General features: G+C 42.9%; 1 protein-coding gene across 1 annotated transcript; it reads left to right on the top strand.

Annotated features, from left to right (window-relative positions):
- LOC119784851 lies at nucleotides 1-26,892 on the top strand. The gene is made up of 7 exons (XM_038287104.1): nucleotides 1-832; nucleotides 8,658-8,874; nucleotides 9,285-9,511; nucleotides 9,607-9,873; nucleotides 9,941-10,047; nucleotides 11,021-11,423; nucleotides 26,742-26,892. The coding sequence occupies exons 2-7, from the start codon at nucleotides 8,680-8,682 to the stop codon at nucleotides 26,890-26,892; spliced, it is 1,350 nt and encodes a 449-aa protein (XP_038143032.1). The 5' UTR covers nucleotides 1-832; nucleotides 8,658-8,679.
- The last annotated feature ends 900 nt before the right edge of the window (nucleotides 26,893-27,792 follow it).

Here is a 27,792-nt window from a genome sequence, read left to right as displayed (position 1 = left end):
TCAGATTTGACAGAGGATGTGAGGGAGAGATGCGTCAGTCAGTTCACGTGTTGACAAGAAGAATCATTCCTGATCTCATGACGGATTGCACCAAGATCATGAACATTCTTGATAGACTTTCAGAGGCCTCTGGAGCTATAATGCAACATGTGAAGAAAAATGGAGGCTTGAAGATGGCCATGAAGCTTTTAGATACGGGTAAATACATAATAATTTGCAAACAAATACATGATTCCTTTCCCTCAGAGGACGTCATCAATAATAAATTCATCCCTCAGTTGTTGAATGCAATGAGTGATCTTCCTAATGAAAAATATGCCTTGGATGAAAGGCAGCAGTTACCAGATGTGAAGCGCCTTAAAAACGACCTCATCAGCATCATGGGGGAAAGTGTTCTAGACTCATTGGTGGCGGCTTGTTCCAGGCACATGACCTCCTTCCTGAACAAAGCCTGCATGCACAAAATCAGCAACGCTGCTGGAAGCACTGTCAGCAATTTACTGGGCAGGACCGATACCCAAAATTTCTTTGACAACCAGGTTTATAAGAACCACATGAAACAGGCTGTCCAAAGAACAAGTCAGTCCCTATCTGAGGCTGAGCAGCAAGACTTAGAGCGCTACATTGAGGGAATCAGTGATAAGAACCAACCTGCCACAGCTCTGCACATCCATATCCTCACCCAAAGTGACTCCCTTCAAGGAAAAGGCATCAGACTGATTGTGGTTGACAAGCATGAGAGAAAATTGACAGAGGATTATTTTCCAGGGAAAGACAGCTCTGCCGAAGACATCGTGATCCGACTGAGGAGATACCCGGACGCTCCATAGCAGTGAGTATTATGAACAGGATGTGTGTGACTGAAGGGACGTTTCCTTAAAATATCACATAAAGTGTGTTGATCCTGAAGACGAATATTAAAATCTGCTTTAGTCTTCAACTTCAGATGCTCAGATAATTATTATCAAAACCAGACTCAGTGACCACAAGGTCTTTGGTCATTTGGTATTTTGCAAGAATCTCCCAATAACATTTGCTGTATTCCTTTTTTCTCTGATACAAGTTGCTGGCTAAATGAGACACTCAGGTGCCATGAGTTACTACCTGCTTGTACAAGCAGCCTTTTCAGCCCATCTGTTTAGCTCTTCATGGGCAGACCAGCTCATTGTGTTTGAGGAGCTTCATACAGGAGTCTCTTAAGCTGCTGAGAGATTCATCTGAGGAAGAGATCTATGGTCCTATAGACCTAGGAATGATTCAGTAAAGCTGTCATCTCCACAGGGCTTCCATCCTCTGCAAGACTTTGAGAGGAGGTGGAGAGGTCTGCTCTTAAAGAAACACACGATGTAAAAGGGCTCCATGTTTTCCAACTCCAACTTTGCAGTGGTGGGTTTGGCTAGTAAGAGGAGCCAAGCAAAGGATCAAGGTGGCAAGCCACACCTGCCACTTGAACCTTAAGAACATAAAATAGAAGAAAAGCAAGTTGACTCTTTGAGTATCAAACCATTCAAAGGTTTTTAGAAGGGAGCTTTGAGTGATTCAGATTATTGACATTTTACAATAATGTGATAAACAGGGTACATTTCACAAGTTTCCATTCCTTATACATTTTTCTTTGGGTAAGAGTTGGTCTGGGTTCTAATGGGTTAAGGATGCATTCAAATGTTTGGCCCCATAAAGGTTAGTTTTTATGAGCTCTAATTGAGGGCAACCTGTACATCTGTTTACTAAGATCAGAACTAAAAACAGCAACTGGCTAGCTCAAGTGGTAATTCACCTGACTGTCACACAGGAGGTCCCGGTTTGAATCTCAGGTTGTCACATCAGATCCTTCACACTAATGCCTACCTCACTGTCACATTGTACTTTGTGCAATGTTTTGGATTAAAGCATCTGCTAAATGCAGACATCCCAAGACATCCCAAGTTCAAAAAACTCATTTCATTGAGACTCATTACAGTGCAACCCGCCACGGTGTCATCATTCCTCACCATGGCCGGTTCTAGACAGGGGCCAATGGGGGCCAGTGCCCCTGTAGATCATGTCCTGGCCGCGGTACTGAAAACATAATACTTAAAAGAAATTCTAATGATGATTTTCGCTGGAACAGACATGGTTACTGATAGCTCCTTTGGATTTATTTAATTCTTTTTCTTTACAAATCCTGTTTTACTACTCATACTCATACTCGTCGTCTCCCGCTTTATCCGGAACCGGGTCGCGGGGGCAGCAGACTAAGCAGAGACTCCCAGACTTCCCTCTCCGCTGACACCTCCTCCAGCTCTGTTGGGGGAAGCCCTAGGCGCTTCCAGGCCAGCCGAGAGACATAGTCTCTCCAGCGTGTCCTGGGTCGTCCCCTGAGCCTCCTCCTGGTGGGACGTGCCTGGAACACCTCCCAAGGGAGGCGTCCAGGGGGCATCTGAAGAAGATGTCCGAGCCACCTCAACTGACTCCTCTCGATGTGGAGGAGAACCGGTTCTACAGTGAGCCCCTCCCGAATGACCGAGCTCCTCACCCTATCTCTAAGGGAGAGCCTAGCCACCCTGCGGAGAAAGCTCATTTCAGCCGCTTGTATCCGGGATCTCGTTCTTTCGGTCATGATCCAAATTTCATGACCATAGGTGAGGGTAGGAACGTAGACCGACCGATAAATTGAGAGCTTTGCCTTTTTCACTCAGCTCTCTCTTCACCACGACAGACCGGTGCAGCATCCGCATTATTGCAGCAGCCGCACCGATCTGTCTATCGATCTCGCGCTCCATTCTTCCCTCGTGAAAAGCACCCCAAGATACTTGAACTCCTCCACTTGAGGCAGGGACTCTCCTCCAACCTGAAGGGGACAAGCCGCCTTTTTCCGGTCGAGAACCATGGCCTCGGACTTGGAGGAGCTGATTCTCAGCCCGGCCGCTTCACACTCGGCCGCTTCACACTCGGCTTCAAACCGCCCCAGCGCACGCTGTAGGTCTTGGCAGGAGGGAGCCAGCAGAACTACGTCATCCGCAAAAAGCAGGGACGAGATCCGCTGTTCCCGAAACCAGACCCCCTCTGGTCCTTGGCTGCGCCTAGAAATCCTGTCCATAAAAGTTATGAACAGGACCGGTGACAGAGGGCAGCCCTGTTGGAGTCCAACATGCACTGGGAACAGGTCCGACTTAATGCCGGCAATGCGAACCAGACTCCTGCTCCGCTTGTACAGAGAATGGATGGCCCCTAATAAAGGGCCCCCGACTCCATACTCCTGGAGCACCCCCCACAGGGCAGCATGAGGGACACGGTCGAATGCCTTCTCCAAGTCTACAAAACACATGTGGTCTGGTTGGGCAAACTCCCATGAACCCTCAAGCACCCTGCAGAGGGTGCTTGAGGGTTCCACGGCCAGGACGAAAACCACACTGCTCCTCCTGCAGCCGAGGTTTGACAATCAGCCGGACTCTCCTCTCCAGCACCCTGGCATACACTGCATGAAAAGTGGGATTTTCGTCAATATGCGGCACTGTAGATTGTCGTGGAACTTCAGGTTAGCGGCAGTTTACGACAATTTGCAGGCTTCACCGAAAACTCCCGTAAATGGTCAGAAATTGACGTGGACTCTCTTAGGCAGTGTTCCCCCCATGCCTCCCCCCCATGGAATTCTAGGGGAGGCTTTAACATGTAAATGAACATGCTGTGAGCTATACAAATGCAAATCAGGGTTGCAGGGGGGGTTTTACTAGGTAAGAATACAAAGAGATCAGGCTCAGTATACTGTAGCCTCTTACATTTTAGCTTGAATTGATTTATTTAATTAAAGTATAGAGACCAAAACAGATCTTTAGCTGACAGAGCAATAAATTTAGAGCAGTAATTATAAAAATACAAATTGCATTTAAGATAATAAATAAAATGTTGTCTGTCAATATGCTCAATTCACAATTACTTAAGTGGAAAAGTTTCAAGAAATTAGTCTGAGATGATTCACTTTATAACATGGCGCATTATCCTGTTGGAAGTAGCCATCAGAAGATTGGTACACTGTGGTCATAAGGTCCGGCCAGGTCAAGATCCGCAATTGCAATCGCACCAAACAGGAAAAAGAACATCGACAAATTCCGGTTCGTCAAATTAAAATATAGCAGCAACAGATCGGTGACTAGAAATTATAGCACAATTCTTATATATATATAAAAAAAAAAAACTAACACCGTTTATTTAAATGATTGGATCCAAACTATTGGTTATTCACCAAGGAGAAAGCAGATTTCTCATCTCCATCAAAATATTTATTTTATACCGAGGGACTTAAGCTTTAATGAAATCCATTCAAAAGAAACTTCTTATTACAGGAATGAAAAGAGATGCTGAGTTTGGAAGTAGTGAACAAGTTCATTAAAAAAAAAGCAATTTTGAATTATCCTTATCCCCGTTACAAAAATCTACAAAAATATAAATATATATTTGGGCAGAAACTGAACATGTGCTGGATGATGGTGGGATTTTTTTAATATGTCATATTAAATTAAGCGCTCACAGGGTTCATACAGGAATGAGTGACTCTAATTTAATGCTATTTAAATGCTATTAGAAATGCTTTTAATGCCATCAACAAGAACCATGTACACAAGTTATTAGTGTACATGAAATATGAAGGAGCTGCAAGCAGAGTTCCATGACTCCTGTATGTATGTAAACACACACACATACACACACACACACATATATACGTGTATATATATATCCTCTAGCTTTTTCTCCGCCTGGAGCGATATAATATATCTGACGAAATTGTTTTTATAAGCATTTTTTATTAAAGAATTATAAATACTTCGATAAACATATTTAAATAATTTTAGTGCCAATTAAGGCCTTGATTTAAAAAAAAAAAAAAGAATGATTTTTTAATTATTTTTATTGATCCGCGGACACCCTGGTTCATCTCGCGCATGCTCTGTACGATCTCCAAGAAACTCAGAGCGGCGCGGCTGGATCCACAGTGGAGGATGTATGCTTTGCTTTGTGCAGGCGGTCTGGAGCGGAGTAAAACTCCTCTTGGACGCGATGGCGACTCTGCATCGAACAAGACGAACTCAAAGAAGAGATGCTAGCGGTAAATATATATGTTTGATTACTGCCTGCTAAGCTAAAAGCAGCCTAGCCTAAGCTACCGGCTAATAGCAGCCTAGCTATTAGCCTATCTAGCCTAGCCTTGCAAGAACAAGCTTTATTAAAGTGTATTTTTTGTGATTACAGGAAGCAGTACGCCGTCTTAACAACTCGGAGACTAATTGCAGGCGCTATGAACCGGAGCAAGGGTAAGATTTAAAGAATATGCTTTCATTCTGCGGTAAAAGGCAATGGATACGGATAGATACCGATCATAGCTTTTACATTTTGTTTTCACAGACTACTGTCGCCTCACAATGAGGCGGTGACCTCCTATTTGCTCGGAGCCATAATCAGCAAGTCCAGATTTGCACGATGATGATAAAGACGACATTGTGTGTAAGTGACTTGTTTTAATGTTTTCTCCTTCCTTGTTACTGTGACTTGTGTTTGATTTTTTATTTATACCACTCTCATTTAATTGTTTTCCAGCTGCCTGTAAGACGTATTTTCAGACGGTACGCAGGAGCTTCAGATATACGCAGCCAGCCAACACGCTGCGTGCGGAGGCTATCTGCTCGGAGTCGGGCCAGAAGAAAGAGGGTAAGTCTTTATTTGGTGACTATTTTTCAGGTGCATTAATGGATGTGTAGTGTCCATACGCAGTGCGCTGATTCATTGTTTTTTTTTTCAGCTGCTGAAAGCGAGGCAGAGTGTGCTAGCAGATGAGGAAGTGGAACTCTGGAAGTCCGCCGTCGTCAGCGGTGTCTCTGGATGGATTGTACGGTCGCCGCCATTTCGTAGGCCGGATCTCACTGAACTCTGTGTTAAGCTGCAGTCCCGGTTAGAAGCGATGCCTTAGTACAGGGCCTCGCACAGTAGGCGTCTGCACATCGGACCTGCCTCGGAGGGAATGCTGCCAGTTACCTCCAACCCCGAGGAAGCAAACGGACCGTTCACGGACTTTTAATTTTTAGAAACGCATGTGTTTGGATACGCGTTGTATATAGTTGTGTGTGTTTTAATAAAGCTCTTTCTTTGCATAAACAGCTTCCTGGCAAATGTTCATTTCCTGTATAAATTCATTCATGTCCTTGATGGTAGCCTAATAATTGTGTAGTAGTGTAGGATAACATAAATACACACCATATGAATGAATAAATATATGAATTAATAAATATATGAATGAATAAATAAATATATATATATATATATATATATATATGTATATATATATATATATATATGAATAAATATATATATGTAAATATATATATATGCCAACCAATCACGAGCGACTTTACTTGTTGAAAAAGAAGTGGTTCCGTCCAATACTCAGTAAGAAAATTAAAGCCTGGCGTGGCCACGTGTGGTTTTGCTGCCAATCACGAGCGATTTTACTTGTTTGAGAATAGTGGTTTCAGCCAATACTGAGAAGGTTATTCAAGCCAGACCTGGCCAGCCGCGCGGGTTTGCTGCATTCATATGCTAATTAGGGCCATTAGTACAGCTGATCGCTCTCCACATACGTCATGGTACGTTTCCGACAATTTGTGGCACGACAAACGCGGACAAGCACGGGTTGCAAATTGTCGGAAACTGACGAAAATCAGGCAGATCTGCGGGAGTTTACGGGGGTTTACGGGGACGAAAATCTCACTTTTCATGCAGTGATAGGCCTTTCCGGGGAGGCTGAGAATTGTGATTCCCCGACAGTTGGAACACACCCTCCGGTCCCCCTTCTTGTGGAGGGGAACCACCACCCCAGTCTGCCAATCCAGGGGGACTGTCCCCGACCTCCACGCGATGTTGAAGAGACGTGTCAACCATGGCAGCCCGACAACATCCGGAGCTCTAAGATACTCAGGACGGATCTCGTCCACCCCCGAAGCCTTGCCACCGTGGAGTTTTTTGACCACCTCGGTGACTTCGGCCTGGGTGATGAATGAATCCAGCCCCGAGCACCCCCTCTCTTCTTCCCCCACGGAAGGCGTGTCTGTTGGGTTGAGGAGATCCTCAAAGTATTCCTTCCACCGCCCGACAATATCCTCCTTCAAGGTCAGCAGCTCCCCACTCCCACTGAAAACAGTGTTAGCGAAGCACTGCTTTCCCTCCGGAGGCACCGGACGGTCTGCCAGAATCGCTTTGAGGCCAACCGAACTCCTCCCAGGCCCGAGATTTTGCCTCTGCAACCGCCCGGGCCGTGACACGCTTGGCCTCACGGTACCTGCTTGCTGCTTCAGGAGTCCCACAAGCCAGCCAAGCTCGATAGGACTCCTTCTTCAGCTTGACAGCATCCCTTACTATCAGTGTCCACCACCGGGTTCGGGGATTGATACCACGACAGGCACCGCAAACCTTACGGCCACAGCTACGGGCAGCTGCATCGACGATAGAGGCAGAGAACACAGCCCATTCGGACTCCATGTCTCCAACCTCCCTCGGAACCTGAGAGAAGCTCTCCCAGAGGTGGGAGTTGAACACGTCCCTGACCAAGGGTTCCACCAGACGTTCCCAGCAGACCCTCACTACACGTTTGGGCCTGCCGAGTCTTTCAGGCTTCCTCCTCTTCCAGCGTATTCAGCTCCCCACCAGGTGGTGGTCGGTGGACAGCTCCGCCCCTCTCTTCACTTGAGTGTCCAGTTTTACTAATTATTCAAAAACAATAAGGTAATAGCTTCAGTGGTATGGATATAGGATCCCAATTTTCATCTGCTAAATGTTTTTTTTTCACAAAAAATGAATAAAAAATACTCTACTTTTTACAGATGAATTTAACAGTTTTTTCTTGACTTCTAATTCAAATTTTATAGAAAGTGGTAGTTTTAACTTAAATTAGGTCAAAAATATGTACAATTCCTAAATTATAAATGTATATTGACCTAATAAGTAATAGAATTTTTATTTAACCTAATTGAGAAGAAGTTTCACTTCATGCAGCTTTCTGAATATATTTTAATCCCTTGCCCTGTTTAAGGACCCTTTTATTTCATGCTTTTCTGGGCCCCCATGAAAACACTCAGGCCCCCTCCTGGCCCGCTGGTACATTTGGTCTAGATCCGCAACTGTTCCTCCCCTTCACTAGACGTCGATGTACTTTAGTATATTCTGCTGTAAGATTAGTCCTTTATTTCCGTTTTTTTACTCAAGGATTCAACCTCTGCCGTTTCGCAGGATGCACAGCTTTGAGTGGTAACCTGGTGACTGCCATAGAGTAACCCAGAGAAACTTATCGGATTGATCCAATCAGCTCTCTGATCAACCAGTCACCTGGAACGCTGGTTGATTAGAGCATCGCTTTTACAGACCTCCAAAGCAGGCTAGAGACCATCCCTTGTCAGGTGTTACCATGACAAGGTAGCAGGCTCATGAACCCAGAACAAAACAGATTAGGAAAGGCATCCAAATCCTGGTCAGGTTAGTATTAGGGTAACCCATCTGTGACCGGGACCGACTCCCAGCACTTCTGGCCATGTAGAAAATTAGAGTTTGAACACAAGCTAAAGCCATCTTTCATCACTGTGCTGTTATACCCTGAAGCCGGATCTAGTTGACCCTAGATCTTCCTCTTCTACCAGGACACAGGGGTTCTTCTCAAAGATGAAGAAACAGGCTCGAGGTGAGCAGACCCCCCAAAGAGGACACTTTGAGCTGGTTGGAGCGGACGGCTCTGTGATCCCGGTGTATTCAGAGGGCCAGAACTGCCTCTATCATGCTGTGGTCCAGGCCACCCAGAGGACCCCATCAGACCTGAACCAGCAGGCGCTGGCCCTCCGAGCCCAGGTCCAACGCACTGTGAGTAGTTCTTACACCAGCTTGGCTTTAGGACTCGCACCAGTAGCAGCAGACACAGATGACAGAGAACATTATAGAGGAATTACACAGAGAAGCTTGTGTTGCATGAACCAACAGCACCAAATGCATTCAACAACTCCTGAATGAGTAGATCCACTCTTTAACTTTTGGGCCTTTCTATCTCAGTTGGTCCAGCTTCTGCTTCCATGTTCTCTGGTGTGTTTCCTCTTCCTGGTTCCTGCTGCCATCTGGGGTCTGCTTGGGGTCCATGTCCTGGCTCTCTGGTCTGAAGCGGGGCTGTAAAGGGCTGCCGGGACTAAGGCAGCTTCTCCCTGACGTTTAGGCCTATCACAGCAGCACAAACTCTGCAAACACAATCCAACCAATGTCTGTTGTCGTGTTCCTCTCAGCTGCAGCAGGATGTGCAACGATACGCACCAGCTCTGAGGTTGCAGAGGCAATATGAGCAGACGCTGGCAGCCAGGAGTTGCTACACCATTAGTGGAGGGGCCAAAAAAGACCGAGACCAGATCACGGAGGCATATCAGCAGATGCTGAACAAGATCCGCATCAGCAACCCACAGCTTTACCAGCTCATGAAGACCTACAAGCTAGGACTGGTGGGGGCGTACCATGAGTGAGCTGCTTTTTACCTGCTCATCATGAAAAGCAACATCATTTAGCATCATGACAGTCTCATCTGGACCAAACCAAACTGTTTTCTCTCTGAAGTGTAATAGGTGTCCGGCGGGAAAGCGGATCTCCCAACAACAATGGCGACCCTGTTATGAATGCAGACCACATCCCTCCCAGAGACTGCCTGCAAAAGGCCTATGACATTCTGCAGCAAAAAGGGATGACAGAAGCCTTCAGGACCGAACATCCAGCCCTGTACGAGATTATGGTGGGAAAAGACAAGCAGTTGTGCAGAGAGGTGCTGGCTCAACACCACCGGATGGCCCTGACCACCGGCAACAGCAGGGAGGCTCGTAGCACCAGGTGAGGCTCCCTACTCTGACTGAAGCCTTCTCTGGTGATGGCTGAGTAATTTCCTCTCTGCTCACAGGGCTGAGATCACCAACGCTCTGGTAAGCGGAGACAGCGTTAAACTGATGAAGATGTCACTACTCCTGTCCAATCCAGAGGTGTCAGAGTCTCTGAGAAGGGATGCAGGTATGTCCCTGAAGCTCCTGAAGACAGTTGCATACCTGCCAACATTGGGTTGTGAAAATTAGAGAGATTTTGTTAATCTGTAAATTGGCCTAAGGAAAAAAGTTCCTCCACCAGGGGTGTGTGGACTGGTACCATTCCTTTATTCTAAACCTGATGAAACAACCTTCTTCTGAAAATGTTTCTGTCTTTGATATTCAATAATTGATTCTACTTACCATTGAATACTGTAAATAAATGAGCAGTTCTACTAGTTAAACTGAGTAACTGAGGGCTGAATAATGACGGAGAATGGTTCCAGGCCTGAGGCCTTTGCTTGGTGTCGGGATCCAGTCTACAGATGGTCAGTGTGTTAATCCACTGTGGTGAAAAGACAGAAAAACCCTATTGGTTCACCATGGTAACCACGGCTGAACTCACAATTTTTGGACCAAGAATTCATCCTAGGTCACCTTTTCTCCACAGCTCTATTGGGGTTCCTGTTTGGCTCAAGCAGGGGTTTTTTTCTGTCATGGTATAACCTTTAGCTAGGCTCAGTAAAGCATTTAAAAACTGGGTTGGTGTTTATAAACTGGGCTAAGGTTTATAAACAGGTCTAGGATCTATACACTGGGTTAGGGTTTCAAAATTGGGCTAGGTTATATAAATTGGGTCAGGGTTTATAGACTGAGTCAGGGTTTATAAACTGGGTTGGTGTTTATAAACTGGGCTAGGTTTTATAAACTGGGCTAGGATTTATAAACTGGGCTAGAGTTTATAAACTGGGTCAGAATTTATAAACTAGGTCAGGGTTTATAAACTGGGATAGGGTTGGTGACTAGCACAGCCCAGATGGTTAAACTCATAAGTTTCCAGAGTTTCCAGCAGGCAGAAACAAGCTGAGGCTGACAGGGTCAGAACCCGCTCAGTCTTCCTGAACCTAAACTAGCTTTCAGAGCATAACTCTGTCATGAATCCTCTGATCTGAACCAACCAGGAATCAGCCGAAAGCAGGTCATGGGGAATTACCTGTCGAGAGAAGAGATCCAGGCGTACCACCAGGTGGGAGACCAACTGCTGCTAGACGGATACTCAGCATCAGGGCTGTTTACCAACAACCAGAGAGAGGAGCTGCAGGACTGGCTGGACAGGGGGCAGCTTTACTCTAAGGAGACAGCAGAGTACAAGCAGCTGCTGGCCGCCATCGGAGACGGAAACAACAAAAAGCAGCCTAAAAAAGGCATCTCTAAAAGCAAAACCGGGCTCAGTGTGAGCGGCCATCTGCCGAGGCCGACTGGGGTTCAAGGAGACAGAAGCAGAAATAGAAAAAAAAGCATAGATACAAATGTTAACTGTCAACTAGCTCCACAGGCGGCCCCCTCCAGGAAACAGACAGCCAGGCAGATGAGCTCCAAACCAGCTTCCATGTCAGAGGATGAAACGAGAGCACATCCAGTTAGTCACAGCCAGAGAAACAGGACTACTGCAGCACAGCTGAGCCAATTTGAATGTAACCCCACATAGCCTCAGGCAGCCGATTGTCCCGTTCCCACTAAGCCCAGCCCCACACACACACACACACACACACACACACACACACACACACAATGCTATAGTATTTTTCTATTTGCAAATTGTGCATGCATTATGCCATATAGTAGGGGTCAGCAACTCAAACTACTCAAAGAGCCATATTGGAGCAAAACAACAAAAAACAAATCTGTCTGGAGCTGCAAAAATGTAATTCTTCTATAAGCCTCATAGGGCAAAACGGGCTCTAAGTGTATTAGCCCACTATAACAAGGACTACGTGGGCTTAAATATATAATAATATTTGGGATTTGGGGCAAAAAATCTGGAAGAAAGTTCCTATTCCTGCATCAGAGCGCTACCTGTTGGATCTATTAACGGTTTTCTATGCTTGCAACAAAACTAGCAGCAGTAGTGGAGTTTGGAGATGCAATCTACTTCATAAATCTATCTTTGCTCTCCTAACTAACTCTAACTTTAGAAGTTCTGCGATCACACATGTGCTCTCACTCCCAGCTTCGTGGTCGGCTGCATATTTAGCTTTCCCCGGAAAAGCCTTTCAAAATGACCCTTTATTTTTTGACAAACTCTCATAACAAAGCGGAAATGCAGGCAATAGTAATGAAAGCAAAAGATTTGCTCCCTTCTTCTTTGAATCCTCTGTTCTCATCAGCTATCTTCCTTTTTTCCCTTTGGGATCCATGGCCTGAGACACACCAGCCACTTTGTTTGTCTGGCACCTTGCCGTGCTGAAACATGTGTTGCAGGCTATGACCTCTGATCTCTATGACTATGATGCAAATTTTCATTGAAAAAATATTTACATTTATTGTTTAAATGTATTTATTAAACCCATGTTTACAGCATAAAAAAACATAATGAATGTTTGTTAGACCTCCTGCAAACCATATTAAAATACACAAAAATAAATAAATGTTCATGCATTTTTTAAAAAGCTCCAGGGAACCACAAGGGGGTGCTAAAGAGCCACGGTTGCTGACCCCTGCCATGTACTTTTATGCTGCGTCTGTGTATTAGTCTTTAAATCTGACACTGAATTAAAATAGAGCTAAATTAATTAACCAATTTAATAACTCCACAGAGCTTCAGTTTCTACATGTGCAAAATTACATGCGTTGGCAAAATATCAGGCAACATCAAATTCATATTTTGCTTTCTGCTCATAGTTACAACAAGAATCTATAAATTTGCATTAACTATGCATACAGCTACGTATGCACACACGTACACAAACACACACATATGCTATCCAGTGATTGAATATCTTTAATTATATAAGTTGCACATGTAGTTAAATTTTACAGCCTGTCTCATTTTAAAACTCACCTCTTTTCTTTGGCTTTTGACACCATGTAGAGTGTTGATTTTATGTATACACATGTTGATTTTATGTATACACATGCATATTTTTATTCTGTGCGGGCAGTGATTTTATTTTATTTTATTTACTTTTATTTAGTTTTTTATTTTAGTTATTTTATCTTTTTTGTGCAGCACTTTGGAAACCTTGTGTTTATTGAAATCGTGCTATATAAATAAAGTGGATTGAATTGCATGTAGTTCTAATTAAGATTCAAATACAGATAAATATGTATTTAAATTATATATTACAGCCTACGTTAATAACATTTGAGAAATGTAATAAAAATACATTAAAATGGTGTTTATTTACTGGTGTTTGAAGAGGATGTGTTTTAAAACCTTTAATCCCAGAGACAGAAAACTGCTTGTTGTTGCAGCCAAATGCTACATATAACAGCATGTTTATGGCGTGACTCTCTGAGAGAATTAAATATCAAGATGGCGGCAAGTGACTTCAGGTTTTCTGCCAATTGGATATCCAGAGAATAAATAGAGATCAGTGGTAGTGACAGGGAGCATCTGTAATGTTAACGTGTCTGATGAGTGATGAAATTTTACCTTACTGAACCGAAAACTGAAAAAAATCTGTTTATGGTGAACAAAGTTACTGTTAAACCGTGGTATAAAGACGTAGAGCAGGGTAGCGTTGTGTCTCGGTCTGGTAGCCATATTCAGCTACACTACTTTTAACTCTGTGTCAACAACTGGTCATTTTCTAGAAGAGAATAACTGTTTTTTTTTGTCTAAAATCTCTATGGAAGTCATTTTTAAGATGTTCCATTTGTCATCCCCTGCCTTCCAATCATAGATCTACTCAGATAAAAAGAAGAAGAAGAATCCCTGAGACTTTTTGTGTCACCCAGTTAAATGTCAGAGCTCCGTCTGTCCTTGAAGGCAGTGCTTTCCTTCAAGACTTGGGATGATAATTTTCTACTTTAGATCGCCAATGAAACGTAAAATAATAGCACATATGTGGAGACTCCAGATGAGATCTGAATCTTAAGAAACCGGTGCAATAAAGTTCTTCTGAGTGGCGTCGCCGTATGATCATGTCATAAGAAAGAGCAGGGACCTGAGCAGATCTGACTGTCACTACCTGATCCGTCCCTGAAGTATGATCCATACCATACGCTCATTTACGCATCCAGATATACATCCGGGTCACCCTTGATTTTATTTTCTAAAAAAAAAACTAAATTATGTTTTCCCTCCCCAAAATAGTAAGCATACTAAAATATAATGTATTAAAGGTTAATAATGTTTTTCCTGAGAAAATAAATGCATTAAATTCCTTTCTATTTTATCACTCGACTGTGCCGGTAATGGGCTCCTGGGCTACATCCGGTAGCTAACATTTTTAGCTCTGGATTTAAACACAAATCTAGTCATTTTGAGTTTTATGTTTTCCTTTCGTGTTAGCGGTAATGGTATATAGCCCGTGATATAAAGAAAGAAACAACTAAAATGCAGACAAACATGGTTAAATCATGTTTTGCCGGACTGGCCTGTGCATGTCCTGTGATGACGTCAGAGAAGCAGTTTAACGGAGAAAATGTAAAAAGCATCAAAATTGTCTCAGAAACATCATAAAAAGTTTTTTTTATAGATGTGTATTAGCATTCTTTATTGGGTTAAGGATAGAAATAAGTAATTTTAGTACTATAATTGCATTATTTATGGCAATCCAGATGTATATCTGGTTGTGCAAATGAGCTGATGGTACGGATTGGGTTGTAACACCAACCAGCCGAGCATATCTGTTACCTACAGCAGCCAAAATGTTCTCAGTTTGTAAAAATGTCCTCACTGCAAATATTATGTATTATTGTATATTTTTTTTTTTTGTCTGTATATAACAAATCTGTATTAATGCAGCACTTCACACTGACAGCATAAATGGAATAATCAAAGCATGAAACTAGATTAAAAACTTCAACAAGCTCCAACCAGTGTCCTCCATCTATCACCGTCTGGGACGAAAGTGTTCATAAAATGTCACCATGGTTTCATAATGTGAAGCGAGGATTCCCGTTTCTTCTTCAGGATCTTCAGATTCTCCTCCAGTTTCAGAAGGTTTCCAAACCACACTTGTTCAGGTTTATGAGTAATGTGGCTGGCAGCCAATAAATACCTGAGCTGGCTTCTTCTTTCGCCCCGGGCCGTATCTGTACCAAAGTAACTATGGAAACAACAATCATTGGGAGTCAAAGAACAGCCTAGGTCGTGTTACTAAAAAAGAACAATTGGAGGTTTACCCTTAAAGAACATTTCTAAATCGGGTTCTTTAAAGGAACATTGTGGACCTGTTCAGAGAGGATCCTCCCTCTGCTCTGATTTAATTCACTGTTATTATTTATCATCATAAAAAAAGGCACAATAAGCAGATAACTGTAATTACTAAGGCATGGATAATGTGTGTTTTAATAAATAATCAGCAGTGTGGAAACAGGTCCACCTCCAAGATGTTTGATCCAGGTATTAACGGACAACCAATGGACAGACGGATGGACAAAGTCAGAGCTCAGATGCCATTGAACGCTATTAGCCTTAAATACGTAGGGAAGTCATATTTAAATGTCAATTAATTCTGGCTTAAACATGTATATAAATGTACTCTTTATCAGACTGTATTTTCCCAAAAGTTAGAAAATTTCTACAAAAAAAAATCCTGTCTTAATCTGTGGGTTTTTTTGTTATCTTCTGCAGGCCAGTTAGTTCTACGTCAGCCTGAACACATAAATTCAGCCAATCATATATCAACGGTCATCTGTCAATCAAATGCTTTCAGTCATAGCATCTTGATTCATGTGTCGCAGCTAATATACGCAACGGTTGAAATCAGAATCCTTTCCTTTGCCATTGAGTTGCGTCCCAGTGTTCACGGGGATGGACGTCTGTGTCTTCAGCAGGCGTAGAGCTAACAGAACTGGCAGCGTTGCGAGGCAAGGGCTCAAACATGTACGGCTGGAAGCCTTCTACACCAAACCAAGCTTCTGCCGCCCTGGCGTCCTCTTCCACAACATCTTCGTCCCCGCTTTCCTCCTCTAAATAAAAAATGGATGACGGAGGAGACTCATCCACGACCTCCGACACTAAACTCTCCTCCTCTTGCATGTTTCCTCTGTCCATAGCGTTCCTTGACAGCGTCGTTTCTAAGTCACCAATTTAGTGCTACTTGGTCCCAATGGAATTTTCCATTGGAAACCTGCACTAAGTTGCTAACTGGTTAGCAGCTCCCATGTCAGAGGATGAAGAGAGCACACCCAGATAGTCACAGTCAGAGAAACAGAACTACACTAAAAAAAATCATATTTTATACACTATTTTATTATTTTCTATTGTATCAGGGACCAGGACCTTAAAGTCAACCTTAAATCTGTAGAGAAAACCAGAGAACATGGATTCCTAAACCACATTCGCCTCATTCTGCAGGCTCTCACTGATGTAGATAAAAAGGCTGATATTCAGTAACTCTAGCTGGTTTCAGACTGCATCCAGTTGGATTCTGTCCTTTCTGGAGGAATCCTGTTGAAGAGGATGTTTTTTGTTTGACCTGCAGTCTGTGATCAGCAGGGATCGGATCAGCAGCAGGGAGATCTCAGCGATGGATGGAAAAACACTGATGATCCAACGTTATTACAGCCACATATTTCCCTCTGTGGGTGTTTGTCATGGTGGTAAAGTCCAGCCTATGACTGCAGATCTGTTCTGGACATTCCTGACTTCCTTTTAATCACATACACACTGCAGAGAGCCACCACTTCATCATGTTACAACAGGGAATCCTGCTACCCTTTCCCCTCAGACCCTCTGATGTGTATTTGAGTCATCCTGCGCTGACTGGACCCCCAGGTCACTCTTACCCCTGAATACTCCTGGTTTTTATTAAGTTTTATTCCCGGATGCTCTGAGAAGCACATTATTAGCCCAAGAAAACAACCTTAAAGCAACTAAAGATTCTGCTGCAGACGATAAAAGAAGATGTTTTGATTTCTTCTTCACCTTTTGCAGGAGTCAAACGTTGACTGAAGGTCACATTAACCTGTTCGATGTCTTCATTCTAAATCAGACAGGAATTTTATATTTTCTGTTGCGTGAGGAAGATTTCATTCAGATTCGCTCTCCATGAGAAACGGTAAAAACACAGACTGCTCCACCCCAGCTGAGATCTGTCAAAACAAAGTTACTAATTAATGTTCACATCTGAAGAACATATTTCTGCTGCCTGTGGAGATTCATCTTTCTTAATTAGACTTTTATATTTGCATATTTTCATGTTTTCCTTGGAGAATTGTTTGTAATTTTACGTCTCTAGGCGTTTATGATGTAGGAAGCAAATCATATAAAAACATCAGCCTCTTAACATTTTATCTGTGCTCAGGGATTTTTGTCTTTGTTAAAACCACCATCCCATGCAAGGAAAAGTCTTGCAAACTCATCATCCCTCTGCAGTCCATTGCTTCTTATCAATGTAGCCTGAAGCTGCACCTACATAGGAAAACAAGTTCACCACCAAGGTTAATTTTAATTCTTTGGCTGACCTGCAGGTGATGCTGGAAACATTATGCACCTTAACAAAATCAAAATCTTCCTCACATATAAAGCCTTAAATGGCCAAGCTCCATCTGATATCAGAGATCTGATTGTTCCTTATGTTCCCAACAGAGCACTTCGCTCTCAATCTGCAGGTTTAGTAGTGTTTCCTAGAGTTTCTAAAAGTAGAATGGGAGGCAGATCTTTTAGTTCTCAGGCTCCTCTCCTGTGGAACCAACTACCAGTTTTAGTCCGTGAGGCAGACACCCTGTCTACTTTTAAGGCTAGGCTTAAAACGTTCCTTTTTGATAAAGCTTCTAGTTAGAGTGGCTCCGGTTTTCCTGAGCTATCTCTAGCCAACGAAAGAGAGTAGAGATAACATTTTCATTATGCAGGGGATGACAGTGGCGTTGAATTGACGCAAGACACTACACCCGCATTGTCTACTGATGGTGTTCAGAGGGCCTGGTGGTGCCAGTGTACAGCAGCCTCACTTCTTTAAGTGAGCCCAAGGGCAGCTGTGGATACAATGTAGTTTCCCACCATCTGTGTATGAGTGTGTGAATGACTGAATGTAGTGTAAAGTTCTTTGGTCAAGTCTCCTGACTTGAAAAAGCACTATGGAAGTACCTGTCATTTACTCTATAGTTATGCTGCTATAGGCTTAGACTGCTGGAGGACATAGGGACCCCTTTTTCATCATTCTGCTTCATTTTATCTCTATTCTCCCATTCTGCTGTATTTATTAGTTTAACATCTAACTTTACGCTCTCTCTGCTTTTTCTCATTATAGTAGTTTCATCTGGACTGTTCCTGTTTTACTGTGATAACATCCTAGAGGCAGGAATCAGCTGGGCGGCATGCCATCAGCACCTTAAGTTATAGACTAAAGGCTGATTTATACTCAGAAACGAGGTCGTCTGCGTGTGTCTCAATGAATGCAGATATGCCCCCGCCTCCTTCCACAGACACTCTGCTGCACCTTTTCAAAATTGTTGGTGACCAAAGACAGTGCTGCAGACAGGAGGCTTCTGATTGGTCAGATCTACATCCGCTCAACTCTATGCGTATTTCCTGTTTGGTACCTTACCTGTCTGTTTTGTTTGTATGACATTGTGGAAAACGACAATGACCATTGTGGAAAACGACTGCTTAAGATGGACCAGCTAGAAGAGCGCTGGGAGCCTTTTTCCACCTGGATCCCCGCTCTTTTTGGCCCTCATGTCCCTCCGTTGTCGCACTTACTTGCCCCCACGTCCTCACCGCCTCGGCCGTATCTACACCCACAGCTAGTTCCTGATTGTGTTTCTTGCGTTGTGGCGTGGAATAACATAGAGCAGACCAAATAAATCAAAAATATCTGCGACAAGCAAACTGCGACACACTGCTGCGGGAGGATAACCAGGCCTTTAGACTTTAGGCTTAGACAACTTTTTTTTCATTTTGTACACATGGAGTGCATACATAACTAATTTTGTTTCGTACAGCTCTCATGAGATTTCCATTTCTTAAAGTGTAGCAGTGATCAAATGTAAACATTGTGGGAAAGAAAAAAACATGCAAAAAAATACATTGATATGGTCAGTTTGATGCAGAGTCTGGAACATGATTTAGAGTTTTTCCAACATTTAGCTGACTGATGGTGGTGGGGAAGAAGCTGTTTTGGAATCTGCTGGACCTGCATTGACTGCTCTGAAGCCTCCTCCCAGAGAGTAGCAGGGAGAACAGTCCATGGTGGGGGTGTGAGGTGCATTCATGATGTTACAGGCTCGGGACACGCAGCGCTGGGATGAAATGTCTTTAATGGAGGGAAGAGGAGCCCCCATGATCCTCTCTGCTGTTCTCACCTTCTTCCAGTCTGAGGCGCTGCAGCCTCCACACCACACAGTGAGACAGCTACTCAGAACGCTCTCTATGGTGCTTCTGGAGAAGGTGGGGAGGATGGGGGTGGGGGGGGGGGGGGGGGGGGGGGGGGGGGCTCAGTTTTACTGCAAGTGGCTGTATACTATGCTCTCTTTCATCCCTTTTTTCTGACATTGCAGCCCCTCTGCCAATATTTGTCATGTATGCGAATCTCAGCTCCTTGCTCATCCCTGCAGTACAGATCTCTTCCCAGGTTAAAACCAGTAAAAAAAAAAGTTGCCTTAATTGATCAAGCTGAAATAAGACACTGTGTTAGATTACAAATAACATAAGTTTTGTCAATACGGCAAAAGTAGTAAGTCATATTACTTTTTTAAGGAAATACTATCACAGTGTTACATAAAAACTGTGTTTTATGTAACACCGTCGCTTCCAACACTGATGAGAGTTAAATTAGATCTCAGGACATGTAGTATAAATACCATATATCTAATTTAAGATAAATTGGTGCTCTCTCCACATCCATTTGTAAAGGATAGCTTCAATGAACTCGGCTGGCTAGCGGCTGGCTAGCGGCTGGCTAGCGGCTGGCTAGCGGCTGGCTAGCGGCTGGCTAGCGGCTGGCTAGCGGCTGGCTAGCTCAAATGGTAAGTCACCCATCATCCTGCACACAGGAAGCCTGGGTTCATATCCCAGCTGGGGGGAAATGAGCTGCCAGTGTGGGTGCCGTGTGCCAGACATACACTGTGCGATATTTTCAGTCTTCGCAAGCAGCTACAGCTACAGCTGCAGGGTCTAAAAGTTCACAGCTCACGATGCATGTTCTCACGCTGTGCGACCCGATGCTCTGATGCGATCTACCTGCTCACACTGTACGTCTAAAAACCAGGCGGGACTCAGCTCCGCAGTGAGATGGCGCTACTTGGACTCGTCTATCTGGAAGCCAAACCAGTAGAAGAGGAATATGAAGCTCTCTAGAGTGAAACGCGCTGCTTTGCCAGTTTGTGCAAATTTTTGCTGAAAGCCTTAAAAAGAAAAGGTGACGTGGCTACTACGGTCTGTCAGTTTGACAGAAAGAACTTCATTTCACCCATTGCACCCCCGCCATGCTGCTGGGTTTTCTTCTGAGAGGAAAAAGAAGAATCCTTGTTTGCCCACTGAGCGATTTGACCACGACAACCTGATGACGGCCGACTGAATTTCAAACATGTTTGATTTTCTTGCGACCTTACGATTCCTGATGGGGAGGTGATCGTTAGAGACTGATCACCCCTCATTACCACCTGTATACTACACAACGCACGATCAGGCTGAAAGTCGGCCAGATCGGAAAGTTCTTGCACAACTGGAAAATCGGCCTCAAAAGGGAAACAAATTGTACAGTGTATGCCCGGCTTTAGGCAAGACCCTTCATGCTAATGCACGCTTTGGGGAGTGGCAGCCTAATGGTTAGGGCACTGTGCTTGGAATCCTGAGGTTCTCAGGTTCTCCCACAGACTGCCACTCTGGGTCCCTGAGCAAGACCCTTAACCCCACACTGCTCCCTGGGGGCCGCACAATGGCAGCCCACTGCTCCCCAAGGGGATGAGTTAAATCCAGAGAGTGAATTTCGTTGCTCTGTACTTGTGAAAATGCTGAAAATAACATAAAACGCTGGGGGGAAAAATTTAAATGAACTCAAATGTTGGCAGAACCAGAGTTCATAATCCATCAGTAGCTGAGGATACCTTCTGGTACAGTAAGTCATTTTCATATCTGAGGTTTCTCCTTTGCACACGCTAACCTGCAGCCTGAGGGCGGGGTACAGTGGCTCAGCTGTCTCTGAGTTACCGTGTTTTTGTCCTCAGCATCAACTCCTCAGACGCTGCTCTTAAAATAAAACTAATGAGCTGTTTGCACGAAAACGGTATTATTTCTGAGCAGAGGAGGATTTGAAGGAGGCAAACAAAGCAAAGCGGGGGAAGATGAGGGTGTGGAGGTCATAGAGGAGGGCAACGCATTCAGCTCAGAGACACAAGAGCTCATTAGAGAAGAACTGAAACTTTAGTCCTCAGGGTCCAGATTCATCCTGTTGAAGCAGGAGCCATGAAGCGCAAATAACTTGGTTTGTAGTCAAACTTTTTGCAGAGTCATTAGAGTCATTACAATGAAATGTTGTCCTTAAATGATCCTGTGGAGGCAGACTTCTGATTTTCTGCATGTTACCATTCAGTTTCATTTCACTTTTATTTTTATGTTATGTTTTACAAGGTGTTTGGGTCTAAGTTTTCTTTATGTTTCTGTTTTCATCATTCAATCATTGTTTATTATGTTCTTGGTGTATTTCCATATCCACCTGTTATTTTCATTATTAGTTCACTTCTGTCTTTAGTTCCTTATTTCATTCTTCTGGGGTTTTTATGTCTTTCGACATATTTCTATTAAATAAGTTATGCCACAGTAGGAATTGTCTTCTTATATCCATCCTTGTTATTTAGTCTTACCCCCTCTGCTTAGGAGCCTTCGTTCTGCCTCAGCTGTTCCACGGTGCCTCCTGGTTCCTCTGTCGTTCAGTGTTTCTTCCATTACTCTGTCTCTAATGTTCAAAACTTTTCTCTTTACTATCAAATCTTTTTCCATGCTCAGCCCAAGTGATACAAACAAGCAGAGGAGGAAAAAGTACTAAAATATCATACTCAAGTAAAAGTACAATACTTGGATTAAATATTACTCAAGTACAAGTAAAATTACCCATCAGAAAAATTACTCAAGTAAAAATAATAAGTAGCTAATTTAAAATTTATTTTAAGTAAAAGTTACTTAGTTACATTTAAAAAAACTGTTTCCAACCTCTCCAAGATAGTGCTGCGGGAAACACTAACTTAAATGAAATACTTTGTTTTTTTTTAGCAATTTATTTTCCCAAGCCACTAAGAGCCGCAGTATAAGGATGAAAGAGCCGCGGGTTGCCGACCCCTGTGCTAGACAAAATTAGCAATGCCACGAAACAGGTTGTTTTGCTAATTGGCTATTAGTCATGAAAACTTTGAAGTACCAATGCACTAAATACTTACCAAAACATGCTTCCGCAGATTAGATGTGGAGTTATTGAATGCTACCAGTTCAGTAACCTTTGGCAGACACATCTGGCTTTGCGTGATGATGCTGTCGGCCCTCTTGAATTTAAAGGAAAATTCCGGTTTTTAACACTTTTAGCCCATTTTCTGTAGTGTCCAGGATGAAATCGAATGATCGACACCAAAATTTTGACGTTTGGTCCTGTCTCTGCTATTTGGCTCCTGCAGAATCCCCCCATGGCTGCTTCAGAATGGCTTGCATAGTGCATGTCCGATAATGTCCTTAAAACAACCTTAAACGTTCTTTTTTTAAAATATGCTACTCACCGGGTCGTCAGCGCTGTTCAATGACGTTCCAAAAAAAGTTTCGTGAAGAAAAACCGTTCCTGTCTTGTTTTATTTAGCATTTTGTAAATCCCAGAACTATTTTTTCCGATACATCACAACCGCTTATAAACTTCCGCTTCCCGTTCGAATCTGAAGCATTGCACACTCCAGACCACTAGTTGGCGACAATGTCTCTATACTTTGGGAATGTAGGACCACTGTGTAGGAGAAGAATCCACCTTTCGTATTCCATTTTCAGAGTTTTTTAAAGTGTTTAACAGAGACGTTAGCACCTCGACGTCGGAGTACACAGAGTGAAGCAGAAACACTTGGGCCTTGCGAAAAGACTACAACTAAGCGTAAACAGGCCCCATTTCCGTTTACGGTGGCTGAGGGATATTGACTATTCCAACAGAACTCAATGGGATTTACAAAATGCTAAATAAAACACTACAGGAACGTTTTTTCTTTACGAAACTTGTTTTTGAACGTCATTGAACAGCGCTGACGACCCGGTGAGTAGCATATTTAAAAAAAAGAACGTTTAAGGTTGTTTTAAGGACATTATCGGACATGCACTATGGAAGCCATTGTAAAGCAGCCAGGGGTTGATTCTGCATGAGCCAAATAGCAGAGACAGGACCAATTGTCAAAATTTTGGTGTCGATCATTCGATTTTATCCTGGACACTACAGAAAAGGGGCTAAAAGTGTTAAAAACCGGAATTTTCCTTTAAATGAAAAGCAGTCTTTCAAATGTGGCCGAGGATTTTCGTCGTTTTGGGCAGCAGAATTCGATGTTTCAGCTAGCATTTCTAGTGAAACGTTCTCTGAACCGTCGTCGCTCTCCTGATCCACCTCCATCTCGTTACCAATCTCCTACAGAAAGATTTGGCGCCTGGTGGCCTAGATCTACATGCTGATCACGTCACTCGCTGCAGTGCTTCCGGGCCCCATTTTTTGTCTTCCCTTCGGTTTTCCAAAGGTTTTTTTTTACTCATTAACGGATGGGATTTGTAATGTAACGAAATACAATACTTCACTCAAAACGTAATCAAGTAAAATTTAAATCACCAATTTTAAAAACTACTTGAAAAATACAAAATACACAAAAAACCTACTCAACACAGTAACTTGAGTAAATGTATTTCGTTACTTTCCACCTCTGCAAACAAGATACAGAACCTGAAGAAATGATAATTAATTTACTCGCTAATCAGGAAATTAATCGTTGTAGCAAAGTTGTAGGAAAAATGTTTAGATATTACTTAGATTTTGCATTCCCCTCTAGCCTTATATACTGAAAATAAGTAAAGTATTTCATATCTAATGAATTATAAAGAGTGAACTGCAATAAAACAGGAATAATTTTCTCATCATTTTCTGTCTTACTGATGTCCAAACATGAACGTCTGATTTTAAGGAATTAAAAATAAATTATAGGGTAAAGAGATTTTTATATTAGTTGTACTCTTTGTATATAATCTAAATTATTGTTTATCCAAAAATATATGACTAAAGTGTCTCTTTTTATTTAGATCAACCGATTTGGGCTTCTGAATTTTTCAGTCCCAACTTTAGCTGAAGTTTTTTTTTTTCAGTAAAACATGAACAGAGCAGGACGTGCTGGAGGCCCCAAGCTGTAAACATCGCTTTGAAATACCTCCCTAAATATGTTTGTTTCTCCGTTGGCATGACAATCTATAATTAGTCCTTTGAAAACACCAAGTATCCAGTTAACGGCTCACAGAGGAGCTTCAGCATCTAGATCTGCCTCCTCGTGTTGTCCTCAGTGGCTCCGATTTAATTATTTAATTGTTTAATTTAAGGCCCTTAAGATGCATCCTCTTACTTCTCAGAGGGTCCTTACAGAATGTAAATATAACAAACTTTCATCATAGGTGAATGGAGAAAATAGTAAAAGACATTTAACCACTGATACATCCACACCGTAGTCAAACAAACCCACAAACTCAAACACTTCCACAACACACACACATACTAAATGCTCCCCCAAGCCTAGTACAATCACACTCATATCTACAGTATAGTTCATATATACAGAGTAAACTTGACACAAAGTAAAGCCCAGGAAACACATTTATATACATATATGAGCATCGCAATTTAAGTCCAGAATGAATGAATAAAACAATGAAGAAAAAAAGGTTTACTTTACTTTAAATCCTGTTTCTCTGACTGTGACTAACTGGATGTGCTCTCTTCATCCTCTGACATGGGAGCTGGCTCGGAGCTCGTCTGCCTGGCTGTGTGTTTCCTGGACGGGGCCGCCTGTGGAGCTGGTTGACAGTTGCCTTTTGTATCTATGCTTCTTTTTCTATGTCTGATCATGGGAAATCGGGAAGGCAATGACTAAATATGACTAAGACTAAAATGGATTTTTGTCGTTGTGACTAAGCCTAAGACTAAATTAAATAAAGCTGACGAAATTAACACTGGTGCGGTCTGAACATAGCATTAATTTAGCATAAAGACACAAAAAAGTGGACTACATGCAAATAAGAAGCATTAGAGAGTAAAAGTTGGCTTGAAATGTTTAAAGTGCATGACTGATTTGTTGGTAAATTGTTTAAAACTAGTAGATTCCTATATAAGTTGACGGCTTAAGTTTAATTCAGGCCATTCATCGGAGGAACCAAGCAGCAAAGCAGCAACTTTTATCAAGTTCTTCCCAAACAGTTTTCCTTTTTCTTGTCAGAGATATATTTCTGGAAACAATGAAGACAATAAATACAGTCTGAAACGGGTTAATAAGCAGAAAAAAAAAGAGCTGTTTTAGAGGAGTGGTTTTATTATATTGCTTCTTTATTCCATTTGTCATAGACTAAAAGCCGCCATCCATCTGGAAATATTGTCTGTTTTATCAAAAGGCAGCCTCCTCTCTGCTGAAAGACAATAAGTTTGTTCAGCGTCACTGGATTCCAGATTTCCTGGACAGACTGGGACTCTAAAGTCAGTATGAAGAGATGTGAAGAAAGTTTTCTACCTGAACTTCATGGTGGGATTTGGGATAAGCCCAGAAATCCTCCTGTGTTAACTGCATCCCAGCCGGAGGTGAGCGACGAACCTTTGCTCAGCAGGGAGGATGCCTCAAACCACAGCAGGGCTGGAATCAAACTGGAAACTCCCTTCTTTTCATGCAAACTCTAATGGATGAGACAGAATTATTTTGCCTGTGATCACAGCTCAGAGAAATCTGTAAAATTAAGCTGCAATAATTGATTTTCAAGCTCAAACAGGCTCAGACTCTTATTTCCTGAGAGGCCAAGCCTTTTCCTCAGAGCAGATATGAGCCAACACGCTGGCATTATGTTACACCAGCAGGGCAAGCAACAGAAGGACTCACACCTACAGGACGGTGAGACATCAAACAAGCATCTCTGAAAAAGGTGTGAGAAATAGTTCTAGATTATAGGTGGATTTCTAAAGCCTTCATTCTCACTAACACTGACTTATTATTGGGGGAAAGTGAGTTTCAGAGTTAATGTTAGTCACCCTCAGAAAAAGATTTCCACTGTAATAAAAAAATAAATAAGATGACCGTCTATAGGAGCTACAGAGTAAGAAATAAGGATGAGGTTCTGAGAGTTTATGCAGAATAGAGCTGCAGCAGAATACCTAGTTTGTTATGATGGGTCGTTTCTGCAGGACATTGGTACCAAGCTCCTTTCTTCTAGAGCTACCGCTCGTTTTTGCAGCTTTTTGACGAACAATCAAACCCCTTTCTCTTCGAAAACAACAATAAAAATGGGGGGGATGACAACGAGCCTTTGATTTCATAAGCTGTCACACATTTCCAGTCTTTTCAGAAGATTTTGATGATTGTTCTGCATTGTTATTGTCATTGTGCTTTGCCTGTTTTAGCAGCCCCCAATATTTTCCTGAGTTCTTTTCTACTTTCATCCATCTTTCATTATTTTATTTTCTTTGGTGTGGCTTCATATCTTTTCTAATAAAGTTTCTAACATAACGGCATTCATTCTTTTTTTGTTGTCTTTTCATGCAGAACCCACGTATTGGATCAGGATCCCTTTGTTTACACCCAGAGACCAACTGCTCGCCTTACAGAGCTCTGCTGTGTTGCTGCCCAAGGAGCATGTCCATATCGCCGCAACCTGAGGAGGAAGAGACGTGGCGGACATGCTGGAGTCGGGTGATACCGTTGGGGAAGGAGCTACAAACCAGCCATCCCGTCCATCATCAAGGGAAATGTCAGATCTCTCTCTGTAACAAAGTGGAGGAGCTGGCGGCTCTAACTCACCATAAAAGATGCTACCGAGAGGATAGCATCCTATGCCTGTCGGAGACGTGGCTAACTTTGCCAACTCCGGACTGTAAACATGGATGGATTTCATCTATTTCAGGCCGAGAGAACCAGGGAGAGCGATAAGAAGAGAGGAGAGGGTCTGGCTGCGATTGTGAAAAATAGATGGTGTAACTCTGGACACCTAGTCATTAAAGAGATGTGATAACTGTGTATGCCCCCCTCTCTGCTAATAACAAGTGAACTTCAACTCACATTGGAAAAATTTACATCTGCATGTAACCCCTCCCCTTGCGGAGCAGTGGGCTGCCATCGTGGGATGCCTGGGGAGCAGTTTGGGGTTAAGTGTCTTTGCTCAGAGACGCAGGGTGGCAGTCTGTGGGGATCGAACTGGGTACTTGCGACCTTCTCCCAAGCGCACTTCTCTAACCAATAGGCCAACACACCCCAATAATGATGCAAAGTTAAATTTGACACTGTTACCATTAGTATAACAGCTAAAAAAATGTAGTATAAGTAAACCAGAATAATTATCAATTATTCAGATTATTCAAAGAAAAACGTCCCTTTAATGCAGATACGCAGTAACCAGTATAAAGTGGCCTAGTGGTTAGGGCATTGTGCTTGGATCCCAGAGGTTCTCAGTTCAAGTCCCACTCCCACAGACTGCGACTCTGGGTCCCTAAGTAAGACCCTTAACCCCACACTGCTCCCCTGGCGCCCGCACAATGGCAGCCCACTGCTCCCCAAGGGTTAAATGCAGAGAGTGAATTTCGTTCACACACACAATAAA

Source organism: Cyprinodon tularosa, unplaced genomic scaffold (assembly GCF_016077235.1).
Source record: "Cyprinodon tularosa strain WSP-4 unplaced genomic scaffold, ASM1607723v1 ctg235, whole genome shotgun sequence".
NCBI lineage: Eukaryota > Metazoa > Chordata > Actinopteri > Cyprinodontiformes > Cyprinodontidae > Cyprinodon > Cyprinodon tularosa.
Note: the sequence above shows the minus strand (reverse complement) of the source record. Positions and strands in the feature narration are given on the sequence as shown.